The sequence below is a fragment of the Orcinus orca genome, chromosome 20 (assembly GCF_937001465.1).
Source record: "Orcinus orca chromosome 20, mOrcOrc1.1, whole genome shotgun sequence".
In the NCBI taxonomy this organism is placed as follows: Eukaryota; Metazoa; Chordata; class Mammalia; order Artiodactyla; family Delphinidae; genus Orcinus; species Orcinus orca.
In genome coordinates, this window is record NC_064578.1 from 51,412,359 (window position 1) to 51,427,200 (window position 14,842).

The 14,842-nt window shown below is 52.6% G+C and overlaps 1 protein-coding gene across 1 annotated transcript in view; it reads left to right on the forward strand.

Annotated features, from left to right (window-relative positions):
- Positions 1 to 10,780: 10,780 nt before the first annotated feature.
- SULT2B1 (sulfotransferase family 2B member 1) overlaps positions 10,781 to 14,842 on the forward strand; it is a 33,846-nt gene continuing 29,784 nt past the window's right edge. Inside the window, exon 1 of the mRNA XM_004271090.2 lies at positions 10,781 to 10,951. Coding sequence (XP_004271138.1) covers positions 10,881 to 10,951 — 71 coding nt within the window. The 5' untranslated portion in view covers positions 10,781 to 10,880. The remainder of the gene's footprint in view (positions 10,952 to 14,842) is intronic.

Consider the following 14,842-nt stretch of genomic DNA (forward strand, 5'->3'; position numbering starts at 1 on the left):
AGCCTCGCATAGACAAGAGAGGCTCAAAGACAGGCAATTGAGGCTTAGATGCCGTCCTGAGCTAAGGAGAAGGGGGTAGGAGCCTGGGGCTTCAAAGGGAAGGAAGATAATTCACAGAAAGGAGGGAGATGTTTGGTTCACAAAAGTTTGCCATGCCATGGAAAGCCAGTGGGACACAGAGGAATTTGAACAAACAGACCCAAGCTAGTTCCCCCCAGCTTCCATACCTACCCATACTCTGGTCATCGTTCTTTTCCTGGACCAGGCTCCCTATCTGAATTCTTTTAGGCAGTTAAGGGGGAGATGAAAAGGTCTTGTTGGGCCTTAATTATCTTCAGCCTAAAATAATCCATGTGACAAAAAGCAGCACATTGTGGGTCGGCCTACCCTGAACCCCATCCCTGACAAACTGTTTTCCGAACTGGCTGGAATATTTTGTACCGCCTCTAGCAGTATAGGAGAGCTTCAATTACTCCACATCCTGGCCAGCTCTTGGTCTTTTAAATCTTAGCCATTCTAGTGGTTATGTAATAGTCTACCACCAGTTCCAATTCCAATGTGTGGGTTCCCCCGCACCCCACCAAGCAATTCTCAGACACTAACTGGGTGTTCTACAATTCAGCTCAGTTCTGACACTGTCTACCTGGTGATAGTGTCAGATGCCACAAGTTAAGGATTCAGTGCTACAAGATCACCCCCCATGCCCACTTCAGACACCAGTTGAAAGCCTAGACTGCCACCCGTGCTTCAACTAGCTGATCAGAGGTTCCAATGACCCTTCCTTGGGTTCAATTAATTTGCTAGAGCAGCTCACAGAACTCAGAGAAACATTTTACTGACTAGAGCACTAGTTTATTATAAAAGAATGTAACTAGGGCTTCCCTGGTGGCGCAGTGGTTGAGAGTCCGCCTGCCGATGCAGGGGACACGGGTTCGTGCCCCGGTCCGGGAAGATCCCACATGCCGCGGAGCGGCTGGGCCCGTGAGCCATGGCCGCTGAGCCTGCGCGTCCGGAGCCTGTGCTCCGCAACGGGAGAGGCCACGACAGTGAGAGGCCCGCGTACCGCAAAAAAAAAAAAGAATGTAACTCAGGAAGAGCCACATGGAAGAGATGTATAAGGCAAGGTATGGGAAAAGGGCATGACGCTTCCAAACTCTCTGTGAGTACATCACTCTTCACAAACTTCCATGTATTCACCAACCCGGAAGTTCTCCAAAGCCCATCCTTTTGGGTTTTTATGGAGGCTTCTTTACATAGGGGTGATGGATTCAACCATTGGCCACTGGTCATTGAACTCAACCTCCAGCCGCTGTCTCCTCCCACAAGGTCAGGGCTTGGATGAAAGTTCCAACCTTTCAATCACATGATTGGTTGCCCTGGCAACCAGCCTCCATCCTTAAGTGCTTTCCAAAAGTCACCTTATCAACATAAACTCTGGTGTGGTAGAAAGAGGTTTATTATGAGTATTAAGACAACTTTATCATTCTTATCACTTAGGAAATTCCAAGGGTTTTAGGAGCTCTGTGCTGGGAACAGGGACAAAGTGCATATTTCTTATTATAAATCACAATATCAAGGTATATGATCATTCTTTGATGCATTTCAGAGTTGCAGAAAAGAGTACACTCACATCTAACCCTTCAACAAGTATATCATTAACTAGGGCTCAGTGTTCACAGTTGTATTTGTCAGAACAGGGTGAAATTTACATAATGTGAAATGCACAAAACTTAACTGGAGTTTCAAGAAAAATCTGACTTGTGTGACTCTTCCCTTTTGCTGTTCCCCATCTGAGGCACTGAAGAGCCTGGCATATTGTCCTGTTTGGGACGTCCCACCTCCTGGAGTTATCTCTCTCCTTGTAGATTTCTTTAGCTTGGACCCTCCCACTACCGCCACCAGTTTTGGGGGGAAACTGGAAGTTGTGTCTGGAGTAGGGCTTCTCACCCTTCCCCAGTTGTGACAACTAAAAATATCTCCAGACGTTGCCAAACGTTGCCAAGCACCGCCGGGCTCAACATTTGTGTTGTGAATTCTTCCTAGTTTGTTCTGAGAAGAGCTGTGGGTTCCTGGTGGTGAGGGCGGTGGACAGGATCCCTCCTGCAGGGACCACCAACCAACCAACAGGAGAGACAGACAGTTACACTAGGATTCTGGATCTTCTGACTTAGCCTGGGGAGTGGCTTTTAAAAAGTGTCCAGAGGATTTTGATGGGCAGCCAGGAGGAGAACTGGTGACCCGGAGCTACTATTGATTAAGCATTGATTGTGGGCCAGGAAATGTGCAAAAACGTTTTTCTCCTCCAGCCCCGTTCACGCCTTAAGGTAACAGCACGGGCTGTCAGATTCAAATCCAAGCTGGACAAGTGATGTTAGCCCTCTGTGTCTCGGTTTCCTCATCTGTAAAATGGGCTTAATAATAGTGCCGGCCGGGGGACTTCCCTGGTGGTCCAGTGGGTAAGACTCTGCACTCCCAATGCAGGGGACCCAGGTTCGATCCCTGGTCAGGTAACTAGATCCCACATGCATGCCACAACTAAGGGTCCACATGCTGCAACGAAGATCCTGCATGCTGCAACTAAGACCCCGTACAGCCTAAACAAATAAGTAAATAAAGAAATATTGCCTTGGCCAAAACGTTTGTTCGGGTTTTTCTGTAACGTCTTATGGAAAAACCCAAACAAGTGTTTTGGCCAACCCAATAAATAAAAGTGCCGGCCACCTAAAGTCATCACAAGGATCAAACGAGGATCTGAGTAGATCTCCTGGCTCTACCCCAGGCACTAAGTGCTACATAAGGGTTTGACAGATACATTAAAACTATGATTGTGTATCTTGGTATCACAAAAGGGTGTCCTTGTGCCTTGGCAAGGCGTGTCGGTTTCCCTGAGCTGGGAGAGAACCTGCCACACCACAGGGGACCCAGCTCCCTCCACCTCTCCATTCTGCTTGACAGGCACTGTCCCACCTCCGAAGCTTTGCCCTTGCTGTCCTCTTCGTCGTTTCTTCCCTTTTCTCTTCTAAGTGCTTGCTCAGATGTCACCATCTGGGTTTGAAATTGCAATTCAACTCAATTCCCAACCCACGGTCTCCTAGTCCCCCCCACCCCCGCTTTCGTTTCTTCCATAGCACTCTACTGACATGTTTATTGGACAGCTCTCCTTGCAGGGCAACCACATACCATTATTAAGACTGTTCAGTAATATATTAATATTTAAAAAATTTCATTTGAGAAAGGGAGATGTGTCTTTTTCTAATTGACACAAATAGATACTAGATGCAGGGGACACAGGTTCGAGCCCTGGTCCGGGCAAATCCCACATGCCACAGAGCAACTAAGCCCGTGTGCCACAACTACTGAGCCCGCGCACCACAACTATTGAAGCCGGCACGCCTCGAGCCCGTGCTCCGCAACAAGAGAAGCCATCGCAATGAGAAGCCCGCGCACTGCAACAAAGAGTAGCCCCGCTCGCCACAACTAGAGAAAGCTTCCACGCAGCAACGAAGACCCAACACAGCCAAAAATAAATAATAAATGTATTTTTAAAAATGGGTCTTCCTAAGCTAAAATCAAGGTGGTTGTTTTCTGGAGGTCCTAGAGGAGAATACGTTCCTTTGCCTTTTCCAAATTCCAGAGGCCGCCTGCATTGCTTGGCTTGTGGCCCCTTCCTCCATCTCCAAAGCCAGAAGCATAGTGACTTCAGCCTTTCTCTAACTCTGACCCTCTTGCCTCCCTCTGTCACTTGTAAAGACCCTGGTGATTACACTGGGCCCACCCAAATTACCCAGGGCCGTCTCCCCATCTCAAGACCCTTAACTTGATCACACCTGCAAAGTGCCTTTTGCTGTCTGAGGTCACATATTTTGGGTTTTGTTTTGTTTTGTTGTGTTTTGTTTTGCCCATGCTGGGTGGCTTGGGCTTGTGGGATCTTAGTTCCCTGACCCGGGATGGAACCCAGGCCCCCGGCAGTGAAACCGCCGAGTCCTAACCATGGGACCACCAGGGAATTCCCGACATATTCTGGGATTAGGAGGTAGGGTCACTGTTCCGTTTTTGTTCCCACTGTATCCCCAGTGCCTGGAACAGCACGTGGCAGAGAATAGGCCCTCTGTAGGAACTGCTGAATGAATGAATGGGACAGAAAGAGCAGGAAGGGCAGGATGGATGTTTGGTGGAGCGGGTTGTGTGGGGACTGAGGGTCAAGGAGGAAGTGCTAACCTCAGAAGGGAGTAGGGGCAGTGCCTGTTGCCCAGGGCAGGATGAGGGAAGGAGCAGGGATGAGCTGGACAAGCAGGGCAGGCAGGGCAGGAAGGAGGCGGAGAAATGAAGCAGCCATTGGGGCGTCCTGTTCTCCAGGACGTGAGCCTGCCTTCCATCCACCTACTCACCATCCTCTCCCTGGAGCTGGGCCCAGGCCTCCCTGGGGCCATCTTAGGGAAGGGAGAGAATGTGGGGAGTAGGTCACGGGGATGCCCAACTGGCACAGCTGGTTTGGCCGGTCCTGGCATCTCAGCAGAAGAGAGCCCTGGGGACAGGGGAGGATGCTGCTAGGAGCTCCACCAAAAGTCGCGGGGGAGGGGCCGCTCCTTTGTTCTTGGATCCATCCCTGTGGACCCCAGACTCCCATACCTAACACCCCCACCCCGGGAGGCTCACTTGGCACTGTCCGTCCCAGCCTCAGGAACCAGGAACCTAACCTCTCCATCCCTAACCTCCTCCCCACTCAGACCCAGGATCCAGATCCCCGGCCCCTCCCCCCTCAGACCCAGGATCCAGGCCCCCGGCCCCTCCCCCCTCAGACCCAGGATCCAGACCCCCAGCCCCTCCCCCCTCAGACCCAGGAATCCAGACCCCCGGCCCCTCCTCCCTCAGACCCAGGATCCAGGCCCCCGGCCCCTCCCCCCTCAGACCCAGGAGTCCAGACCCCAGCCCGAGCATCCCTCCCCAGTCTCTGTCCACCTCCAGGACCCCAGAGTCAGGGTCCCCAACCGTCCACTCCCCGGAGGAGCCGAGGTGTGGCTCCGCCCCCGCCAGTCCGGGGTCCAGGAGCAGGGTGGGCGGGGCGCCTGCGTGCGTGCGTGGGGTGGAGCTGGGTCTACGGTATCTGCCCTGGGGCAGGCTCCTCCATGGGGATGGAGCAATCGGGGTGCGGAGCAGAAAAGGAGGTTTCTGCAACGCTGCACACCCCGAGATGGACCCACTGATTAGAGGGCTGGGGGGAGGGAGCCGTGCCGGCTTGAGGTGTCAGCTGCCCTCTTCCCACCCCACCCAGCATGATTCTTCGTTTCCTTCCCAGAGAGGCCCTTGGTAGCCCTGGGGACAAGGGCACCCTCCGCCATCCATGACCCACCCCTTCCCCAGGTCCAGATGTCTAGGTGTCCCAGTTTCCTCTCCGTCTGGGTCACAGGAATCCCAGCCCCCATCCCTTCCTCCTCCAGGACCCAGGAGTCCAGGCCCTCAGCCCCTGTACTGTCTTCCTTCCTCATCCCATTCAAAGTCCTTGTTCCCAGCTCCAGGATTTGGGAGCCCTACCTCCAGCCTCTGCCCTCTGGGGAACCCAGCCTATAAGCGCCCTCACTGGCTTTTCAAGGAAAGGTTGGGCTCTGGAGGTGACAATGGCCCCGACTCTGTGGAAACATGACCTCGTGACCCAGTGACCTTGCTTTGCCCATGTCTGAGCTCCAGGAGCAAAACGATACATCTTGGGGCTTCCTGGAGCCCAAGTGGGGAGCCTGGGGGGGAGGCCAGGGAATTGGCATGGGGGGCCCAGGACTGGGGTGGTGGTGGCACACTTGAGAGCTCCCCATCTCTGCCCTCGGCCCTCAGCCCCAGCGGGGGGAGACCAGTTTCTGCTACCCTTTCACATTCAGTCCCTGAGGCTGCGGCAGAAGGGGGCACTACGTGTTCAGTGACACATGCAGATGGCGTGTTCATCTTCCTGGGGGCTCCCAGGAGCAGAGGGCATGTCCTGACCAGCCCAGCCCAGCCCTACCTGGCGTTGCTCCCTGTGCCCTTAAGCCCCCAGGGATGGGTGTGAGTTCCCACCCATGGACCCAGGAATGCGCCCTATCCCCGGATGTCCCCTCTTTGGACTAGAAGGAATACCTCCCATCCGTCTGCCCAGCCTCTATGCCTTTGCCCCACCAGGCTCTCCATCTGGATGCTTTCTTCACTCAGGTCACTCACCTGGTGTGTTCCCCTACTGGGGCAGCCTTGCCCCTGGGAAACCATCCTCTTCCTCCCCAAGAGACCCGTATCTACCGGCAGGTTACCAAGCAGACAATGTCTCCCAGGCCAGCAGAATCAATTCAACTATTATGCTAGCCACGTGTGTCATTTTAAACTTTCTAGTAACCTCATTTAAAAAAAAACAGTGAGATTAATTTTAGAAATGTGTTTCATTCGATCCAATATATCCAAAATATCATCATTTCAACGTCATCAATACAGAGATTACCTGCGAGATATCTTACATACTTCTTCTCAATTCCGATGCTCCGTTTCCCAGGGTTAAGTGAAATACAGTCTTTCCAAAGCATTCATGTTGTATTTAAGAGGAATTACATTGCTTCTGTTTTTAAAGTTAAATTTAAGTTGATTAAAATGAAATGAGGGCTTCCCTGGTGGCGCAGTGGTTGAGAGTCCACCTGCCGATGCAGGGGACATGGGTTCATGTCCCGGTCCGGGAAGATCCCACATGCCATGGAGCGGCTGGGCCCGTGAGCCATGGCCGCTGAGCCTGCGCGTCTGGAGCCTGTGCTCCGCAACGGGAGAGGCCACAACAGTGAGAGGCCCGCGTACCGCAAAAAAAAAAAAAAAGAAATGAAATTGGAAATGTTCATTTCCTCGGTTACAGGTGTCACATTTCTAGTGCTCAATGGTACATGTGGCCAGTGGCTTCTGTGTTGGACAGCACAGCTCTATAAGCTGTTTCTACACACCTGTCTCATTTGTGGACGCAGTGCCAGGTCCTGATCTAGAGGAGGCTTCCCCAGATATTAGTCAGAGGGGTGGATGGATGGATGTTTGGAGGACAGATAGACAAATGGATGCTGAATGGAGGGAGAGATGGATGGAAGGAAGGACAGCTGGATGAATGGATAGATGGATGGATGATGAATGGATAGAGGGTGGATGGTCAGATGGATGGATGGATGGACAGTTGGATGGATGGATGGGTGGATGAGTGGATTGATAGGTGGACAGTTGGATAGATGGATGGATAGATAGACAGAGGAATGGATGATTAAACAATCCCTGCTCCTCCCAGAACCTACCCACCCCCGTGGCGGCTGGCACTGGGTTTCCCACTCTCTCCTTCCCAACCCTTCCAATTCTCTTCCCTGTCCCCAGATGCCTAGGTTCCCCCCGCCAGATCCATTTCTGTGGGGTCAGTGGTCTCCATTACTGTCCCTCCCCTCCTGTCTCTGGGTAAGATGGTAAGATGCTACTCTGGTACCTTCTGGTTCCTCTTGCCACCTCCTTAGGAGTCTGGGCCCCTCTCCATCTATAATCAGGCTTTTCATCTCCCCATGCCCACGCCCATGTTCCGAAGAGACTCAGCCAACTCCTCCATCACCAATGCAACCCGTCACTCATTCCCCATCACCTGTGACAATTCACGCATTCCGTCAGCAGTGTTTATGGAACATCTGCCACATTCCAGGAGCTCCGCCAGGCACTTCCCTTGGGATACAATGGGAGACAAACAGATAACAAGCCCTGTCTTCATGGGGTTGACAGTCTGATGAGGAGACAGTCAACAAGACCAAAGATTAAAACATTGAGAATGTCAGATGGTGATGTGCGCTACTGGAAAAAACAAAACAGGAAAGATGGGAGGAGAGGTTGGTGGGCAAGCTCGGAGGAGGTGAGACAGGGCAGACTTGGGTAAAGGGAGACAGTGAAGCTCGCAGGTGTCTGGGGAACAGCATGTCAGACGGGGGAGCAGCAAGTGCAAAGGCCCTGGGGCGGGAGCATTGTGTATCTGGGCCCCCTTACTTTCTGGTCCCTTGCCCACTCTGGCACAGCCTCCAGGCCTGCCTTCTCCCTTAAACATCTTCCTTGAAATTCTCATTGGGTCTTCCTGGATCTCCTTGTTCCCCAGGGCTGCGCCCCCAAGTTCCCCCCGCCCAGTCTCCCTCAAGGATCTAGGCGTTCTGTACCCCCTAGACTCTCCCTCTCCTCTGGAACTTGAGACTTCTGGCTGGCACACATGCTCTTCCCCTCTGGTTCTGTGGGGCCCCTGGGGACGGGGTTCAGGAGAGGTTCCCACAGGAGGGACAGGGCAAGGTTGTCACCGCCTCAGAGCTAGGAACAAAGGATCACTGAAGGCAGAACAAAGGTCAGGCAGTCCAGGACGGAAGGCCAGGCGGGATGTCTCGCTCAACCTCCCACAACCCCAACGTGGGAAACCCACTCAGCCCCAGACAGAGAGAGCTGGCACTCTTGATTTTCCCCCCTCCCTGTGAGGGAGCCCTTTTCACAGATGAGAACATCAAGGCTAATTCTGTAAGTGGCTGAGGCATGGGAACTCCCTGGCGGTCCAGCGGTTAGGACTCTGCGCTTTCACTGCCAAGGGCATGGGTTCCGTACCTGGTGGAGAACTAAGATCGCACAAGTCATGCAGTGTGGCCTGCCCCCAACCCCGCCAAAAAAAGTGGACAAGGCAGAATTCGAACTCAGTTGTGGTGGTGTGAGGTAGGGGGAGGCTCCTCATATCACAACATCCTAGAGATGGGCCTTTGGGCAGATAAACTGAGGGGGCGTGACGCCCCAGGACATTTGTCTTCTGCCTGTTTTCGGAGTGAGGGTGGGCAATGCTCTGTGACCTTGGGCAAGTCACTCTACGTCTCTGAGCCCCCTTCTACATTGATTACATGAGTCTGACATGCCCCACCCCCCTCACCTACACAACATGGCAAACTGTTAATTGGTCAGTAAATAAGAGTTGTTTTTTTTTCTTTTTAAACAAACTTTTAATTTTAGAGTAGTTTTGTTTGTTTGTTTGTTTTTGTTTAAGCCCATTTATATGAAGATCAAAAGCCGGCAAAACTAATTTGTGGTTATAAAGGTCAGGATAGTATTAGCTTTGGGGAAATATTGATTAGAAGGGCATAACGGAGCGTCCTAAATAGAGGTGTTTTTTTAAATTTTATTTTATTTATTGTTTATACAGCAGGTTCTTATTAGTTATCTATTTTATACATATTAGTGTATACATGTCAATCCCAATCTCCCAATTCACACCACCACCACCACCCCCCGCCACTTCCCCTCCCTTCTGGTGTCCATACGTTTGTCCTCTACATCTGTGTCTCTACTAAATAGAGTTTTAAATGATGATATTTTTGTATTTATTTATCCAACTGAAATTTCTCTGGCACATAGTAGAAAGATGAGAAGTTTCTCGAAAGAGTCTGTCAAAACGTTGTTTATCTCTGTGGGTAGAAGGCGGGTCCCAGGTATGCTTATTTTCTTTCTGGACTTATCGGCTCAGATAATTTTTTTTTTTTAAAACAAGGTACACACATTCTTTGTCCTATAAAAAGCAGTCACGGTTGAGAGTGGTTGAGAGTCCGCCTGCCGATGCAGGGGACACGGGTTCGTGCCCCAGTCCGGGAAGATCCCACATGCCGCGGAGCGGCTGGGCCCATGAGCCATGGCTGCTGAGCCTGCAGGTCCGGAGCCTGTGCTCCGCAACGGGAGAGGCCACAACAGTGAGAGGCCCGCATACCGCAAAAAAAAAAAAAAAAAGCAGTCATTTCTGGTGAGATTAGGTTTGGGGACCAGATGCCAAGTGTCTGAAGGGTCAGGAGACCAGCAGGTGGAGAGGAGCTGGGTTTGGGTGGGGGACAGAGCAGAAGGGGACGTGGGCTTTGTGGAGCCTCCTGTGTGTCAGATTCTCCGCAAAGCATCTGAGAAACGTCTCATCCGGTCCTCACAACAGCCCGATGACGTGGGTACCATTTATGGGAGGAACTGAGGCCCGGGGGCTGATGGGACTAGTTTCAGGCCGCACAGCTGGGAGGCGCTGGAGCTGGGACTCAGACCAGGCACTGTGAGTTTCAAAGTCCCACACCAACCAGCTCTGGCCCTTATCTGTTGCACCTCTGTATCTCTTTGTGTCTCTCAATGTCTCTCACTATCTCTGACCCTCAGCGTTTCTCGCATTCCCTCAGCTTCTCCCTGTCTCTGTCGCTCTGCATATTTCTCTGTCTCTTCCTCGTTCTCTTTGTGTCTCTGGCTGTCTCTGACCCTCTCTCAGTGGCCCTCTCTCTCCTGTTTGTGCCCCTGTGATCCTGGCTGCGTCTGTCCCCGTCTTTCAATCTGTTTTGACATGTGCCCCTTACAAGTGTCAGCCCGCCAGGGCAGTTTCTGTCGGTCTGGTTCCCAGCAGTGTTCCAACCCTTAGAACAGCGCCTGGCAGACAGGAGGCGCTCAATCAGTATTTCTTGAATGGATAAAGGCATGAATGAATGAATGAACTCTCTGAGATGAGACTAGCTCTTTGATCAGATGAGCAAACTGAGGCTCCAGATGGGCACAGACATGCCCACAGCCACCAGCACGGAATGTTCCGGTGTGGGATTGTCTCTGACCCCCTGGACTCTGTCCCCAGCCACTGGCAAGATGCCCAGGAGGTGCCCATCACCCCTCCTCTACACCCTCAGAGAAGGGTGGCTCCCTCCTGGCCTCTCCCCACTGTCGGAGGCGTGGGTAGCAGCTGGGAGAACCGGCTGGATGCTGCCCCTCCCCTTGGGCGTGGAGGTAGGCACCTGGCGGGCTCCCTGCGTGGTAGACGCCACCGCCACACACACCTGCTCCCTGTGCCATCTGCTCCCAGCGCGTCCTCCTCTCCCCACCCTTGCCCTCCTGCCATGGAAGAGCCTGCCGAGCCCGGGAACCAGGCTGCGTGGGACCCCTATGAGAAAAACATCTCGGAGATCAGGTGAGGCCCAGACCTGGGCACGTGCCGGCAGCGCCCCCGGAGGAGGTGGCCTGGGGGAAGAGCCAGGGGCCTCTGCAAAGGTGGCCCCCGGCCTCCTGGAGCCTCAGAACCGTCTGGGCTGGGCTGGCTCGTCCACCCTGGAGTGCGGATCCTTCCTGCGAAGGGATTCGAGGACCCGGGCTGTGCTGAGTCACCAGTTGGGATTCTTGGGGTGTCTTGTCCGTCTCAGGGCCTTAGTGTCTCTGTCTGTCAAAGGGGTCCAGAAGCAGTTTGTCTGCCTGAGGTAGGACTGGATGAGAGAAGGGGCTTGGTGCATGGCGGTTGCCCGGGAAACAGGAGGGCATTTTGTACCCGCTTTCCTCCCAGACGCGACCAAAAGCCCTTCAGATGGGGGTGCTTGCCCTCAAGGGGCTTCTGTTCTGTTTGGGGGGGGAGGATGGGAGAGCAGAGGTGGACTGGGTTTGGGATACAGCTGAGTCTCAGAGTCAGAGTCTGTGGCCCTGGAGGACTTGGGGACCCAAAGGATGGGTCTCCAAGACAGAGCTTTCCCTACCTCAGAAGTGTGACTCCTTTGTTCCTAGGAATGAGTCAGACGCTTTTATAGTACCCACTTTCCAGATGAGGAAACTGAGGCTGAGAGGGAAAGTGATGGGACCATGATTACACAGCCAGAAGCAAATCTGAACCCTGTCCACCTGACCCCAAAGTCTGTGTTTTCCCCTCTCTTCCACAGCCTCAGTGATACCCCCTCCCCACGGCTCCATTTCTCAGAGGGGAAAGTGGAGGCTCAGAGAGGGCAGGCAGCCTGCCCAAGGTCACACAGTGAGCTGTTTAGATGATCCCAGCCCTCCATATCTTGCATTCTGCCAGGCAAGTCTCTCCTGGCCTCCCGAGCTCCTCCAGCCACCCCTGACTGTACTGTTCCAGGCTCGCCACTCCCCTCCCTCACCCTCATGCCCCAGACTCCAGAGACGAACAGTTAAATTCTGAGTGTTGTGTGACATAGACAAGCCTCCTGGGTCTCTGGGCCTCTCAGGATGAGAGTGGCTACCAGGCTGGTCCCAGCTCTGTTTGAAGAAACTCCCAGCATTCTCTCTTCAGCATTCTTTTCTTTGGGCCTCTGGGTTCTGCCATTTCTCCCTCCTGAGATAAACTGGTTCCCTTCCTGGGTTCCCACATCTAGGAAGCCTTTTCTTCCCACCAGGCCCTGGGAGCCAACCTCTTCTTTGCTCCCGCACAGTCAGTTGGCCATAAAATCCCCAGCCCTTGCTCAGTGTGTGACCTTGATTCAGTCATTTGGCCTCTCCCAGCCTCAGTTTCCTCATCTGAAAAATGGGAGTGAATAACCCTCACCTATAAGACACTTCTGGACCGAAATTCTGCAGCCCCCTGGGAGGTGGCTTAAAATCTTCTTTTCCATGAGCTTCTGGAATCCCCTGGACCCAGAAGGATGCCTCTCATGAGGGCCCTTAACATCCCTTTTGGACTCTCTGCTGCAGGCCCCTCAGCCACATAACGTCCCCAGCATTGTGTGGGAAGTCAGTGGCTCCCCAGAATTATTCCTCCTCCCAGGTTGCCATCTCAGGGATGGCCCCATCGGTCACCAGGTCAGAACTGCCTCCCCCTCAACTGTCTTTGTCCCTTCCTTCCTCTCCCTCCCACGGCCTGTCACTCCCCAACCCCACTCTCCTGACCCCTGACTCTCTCCATTCTCATGGTCTATGCTCAGGCTTCATCTTTGCCCTTGGGGCCTCTCCCTGGCCTCCATGCCTCCAGTCTTTCCCAGAGCTGCCCCTCCCCTCCTCCCAGTCCAGAGGCCCTCCAGGCCTTGGCACCCTGGCTTCTCCAGGTCAATCCCCTCCCTCACTTGCATTCCATCTACCCCAGCACTTCAAATTCCCTGGTTATACCTCACTATTCTCTGCCCCAGTGCCTTTGCATACATGGTTTCCTCTGAAGGGATTCCCAGAGAAGTCTTTTCTAAATCTTTAAATCTATCCTTGGCCACCCCCCTGCTCAAGTCCCTTCCATGGCTCCCCAGGACCCACAGCGATGGTTTCCAAAACCTTTTTAAGATACAGATTCCTTTGTCCAGGAGAAATCTTACATCCAAACAGAAATACATAATAGAGATCAAAACAGAGCTGCTCTGGTTTAAAATGGGGGAGTGGGGCTAGGGTCTTGCTGCTGGCCTTTCTCCCTCGGTGGGAGCGCCTCTCTGCCCCCCAAGCCCCCTCCCCACCTTCCTTGCTCCATGGGCCCCACCTGGCTGCTTCCGCATCCCCTCCAGCCCAGATCTCACACCTTGAAGCCTTTGCACCTGGAACGACCTCTCTCCTTCACCTGGAGAACTCCTCACACGATTTAAGATTCTTGGCCACCACAGGTAGGTCCCTGATCACACTTCTGGCTTCAAACCTGTGCCGTGGTACCAAAAGGCGGAACTGTTCACAGACAGGGACAGAGTCGGGACCACCTCTGCAGTCCTCTGCTCGGGGACCCTGTGAAGGCTCTGAGAATGATGTCAAGGAATGAATGGAGGAGAGATTAGGCAAGCTTTGAGCTGGAACTTGCAGGATGAGTCAGGGCTGGAAGACAAGTGAGGAGGGGCAGGGCATGCAGGGGAGGAGACAATAGAGGAAAAGGACAGCGGCTGCTGGAAGTGACATGAATGAGTCCTAATGTCAAGGGCAAGAAGCGATTCCCAGGACACTAACTGCAGCCCGACTCCATTTTTAAGCTCCCCGCCTCCCCCAAAACAAGAAAAGCTAAGCAATATATCATTTTAAAAATACAAGCATAGGGACCTCCCTGGCGGTCCAGTGGTTAAGACTTCGCCTTCCAATGCAGGGGGTGCAGGTGAGCTAAGATCCCACACGCCTCAGGGCCAAAAAACCAAAAAAAAAGCAATGTTGTAACAAGTTCAATAAAGACTTTAAAAATGGTCCACATCAAAAAAAAAAAAATCTTTTAAAAAATTAATAAAAAAACAAACTGTCTTTTAAAAAAACAAGTGACCGACAGGGATTTAATTCGGATGGTGGGGAGGGGGAGAGGCCAGTGGGACAAGAAGGAGCTCAGAGGCACCTGGGAGACATATCACTTGGAACGTTCTAGTTCATTAGTTCATAATTCGTTACAAATTATGGTTTCGATGTGTTAACTGTGTTCCATGGAGACTTGTATGTATGCAAAGGACTAAAAAGGGATCTTAAGGGCAAAACCAAAAATTTAAGAGGAAAAAGTTAGAAGCAGGAGGTAAGCAGGACCCAGGCAGTTATACTAAGTTTCAGGAGGCAGAGGTGACACAGAGACAAACCCAGAAGATGTTAATCCCTAGAGAATCTTTTTAATGCTCACCTTGCTTAGCGTCTTCCACCTATTACCTCATTTAATCCTCACAACAACTGTTCGAGATTAAGCCACGAGAATGCTTAACTATTATCATTCTATTTATGACGAAAGCCACTGAGGCCCAGAGAGGTTGAGTGACTTGTCCAAAGTCACACAGCTGTCAAGTGAGCTGTAGTCAGGATGTGAACCAGGACAGCCTGACTCTATCACAGCCTGGAAAGGGTGGGCAGATGTGGAAGGAATTTGGGGATAAGCAAGATGAGGGGGTAGGCGGGTCAGGAGGGAACCCTGCCCAGACAGGAGGCTTAGTAGGTATCTTGTGCTCTGCTGCATCTCCTGGAATACCCCGTGCACTGGGCTGCACCTTGACCAGCCCTTTCTGGAGAAGGTCAAGGCCAGGAGAAGCCGAGCCAGCATTTGGACCTGTGGTTGCTGCTCCTCCCCTACCTCTGATCTTGGAGAACCCCAAACAAGGTCTTTTCAAATCTCACCGTTTTTATGGCTGAAGTCACCAACACTGGTTTTACAGCCCTGGCT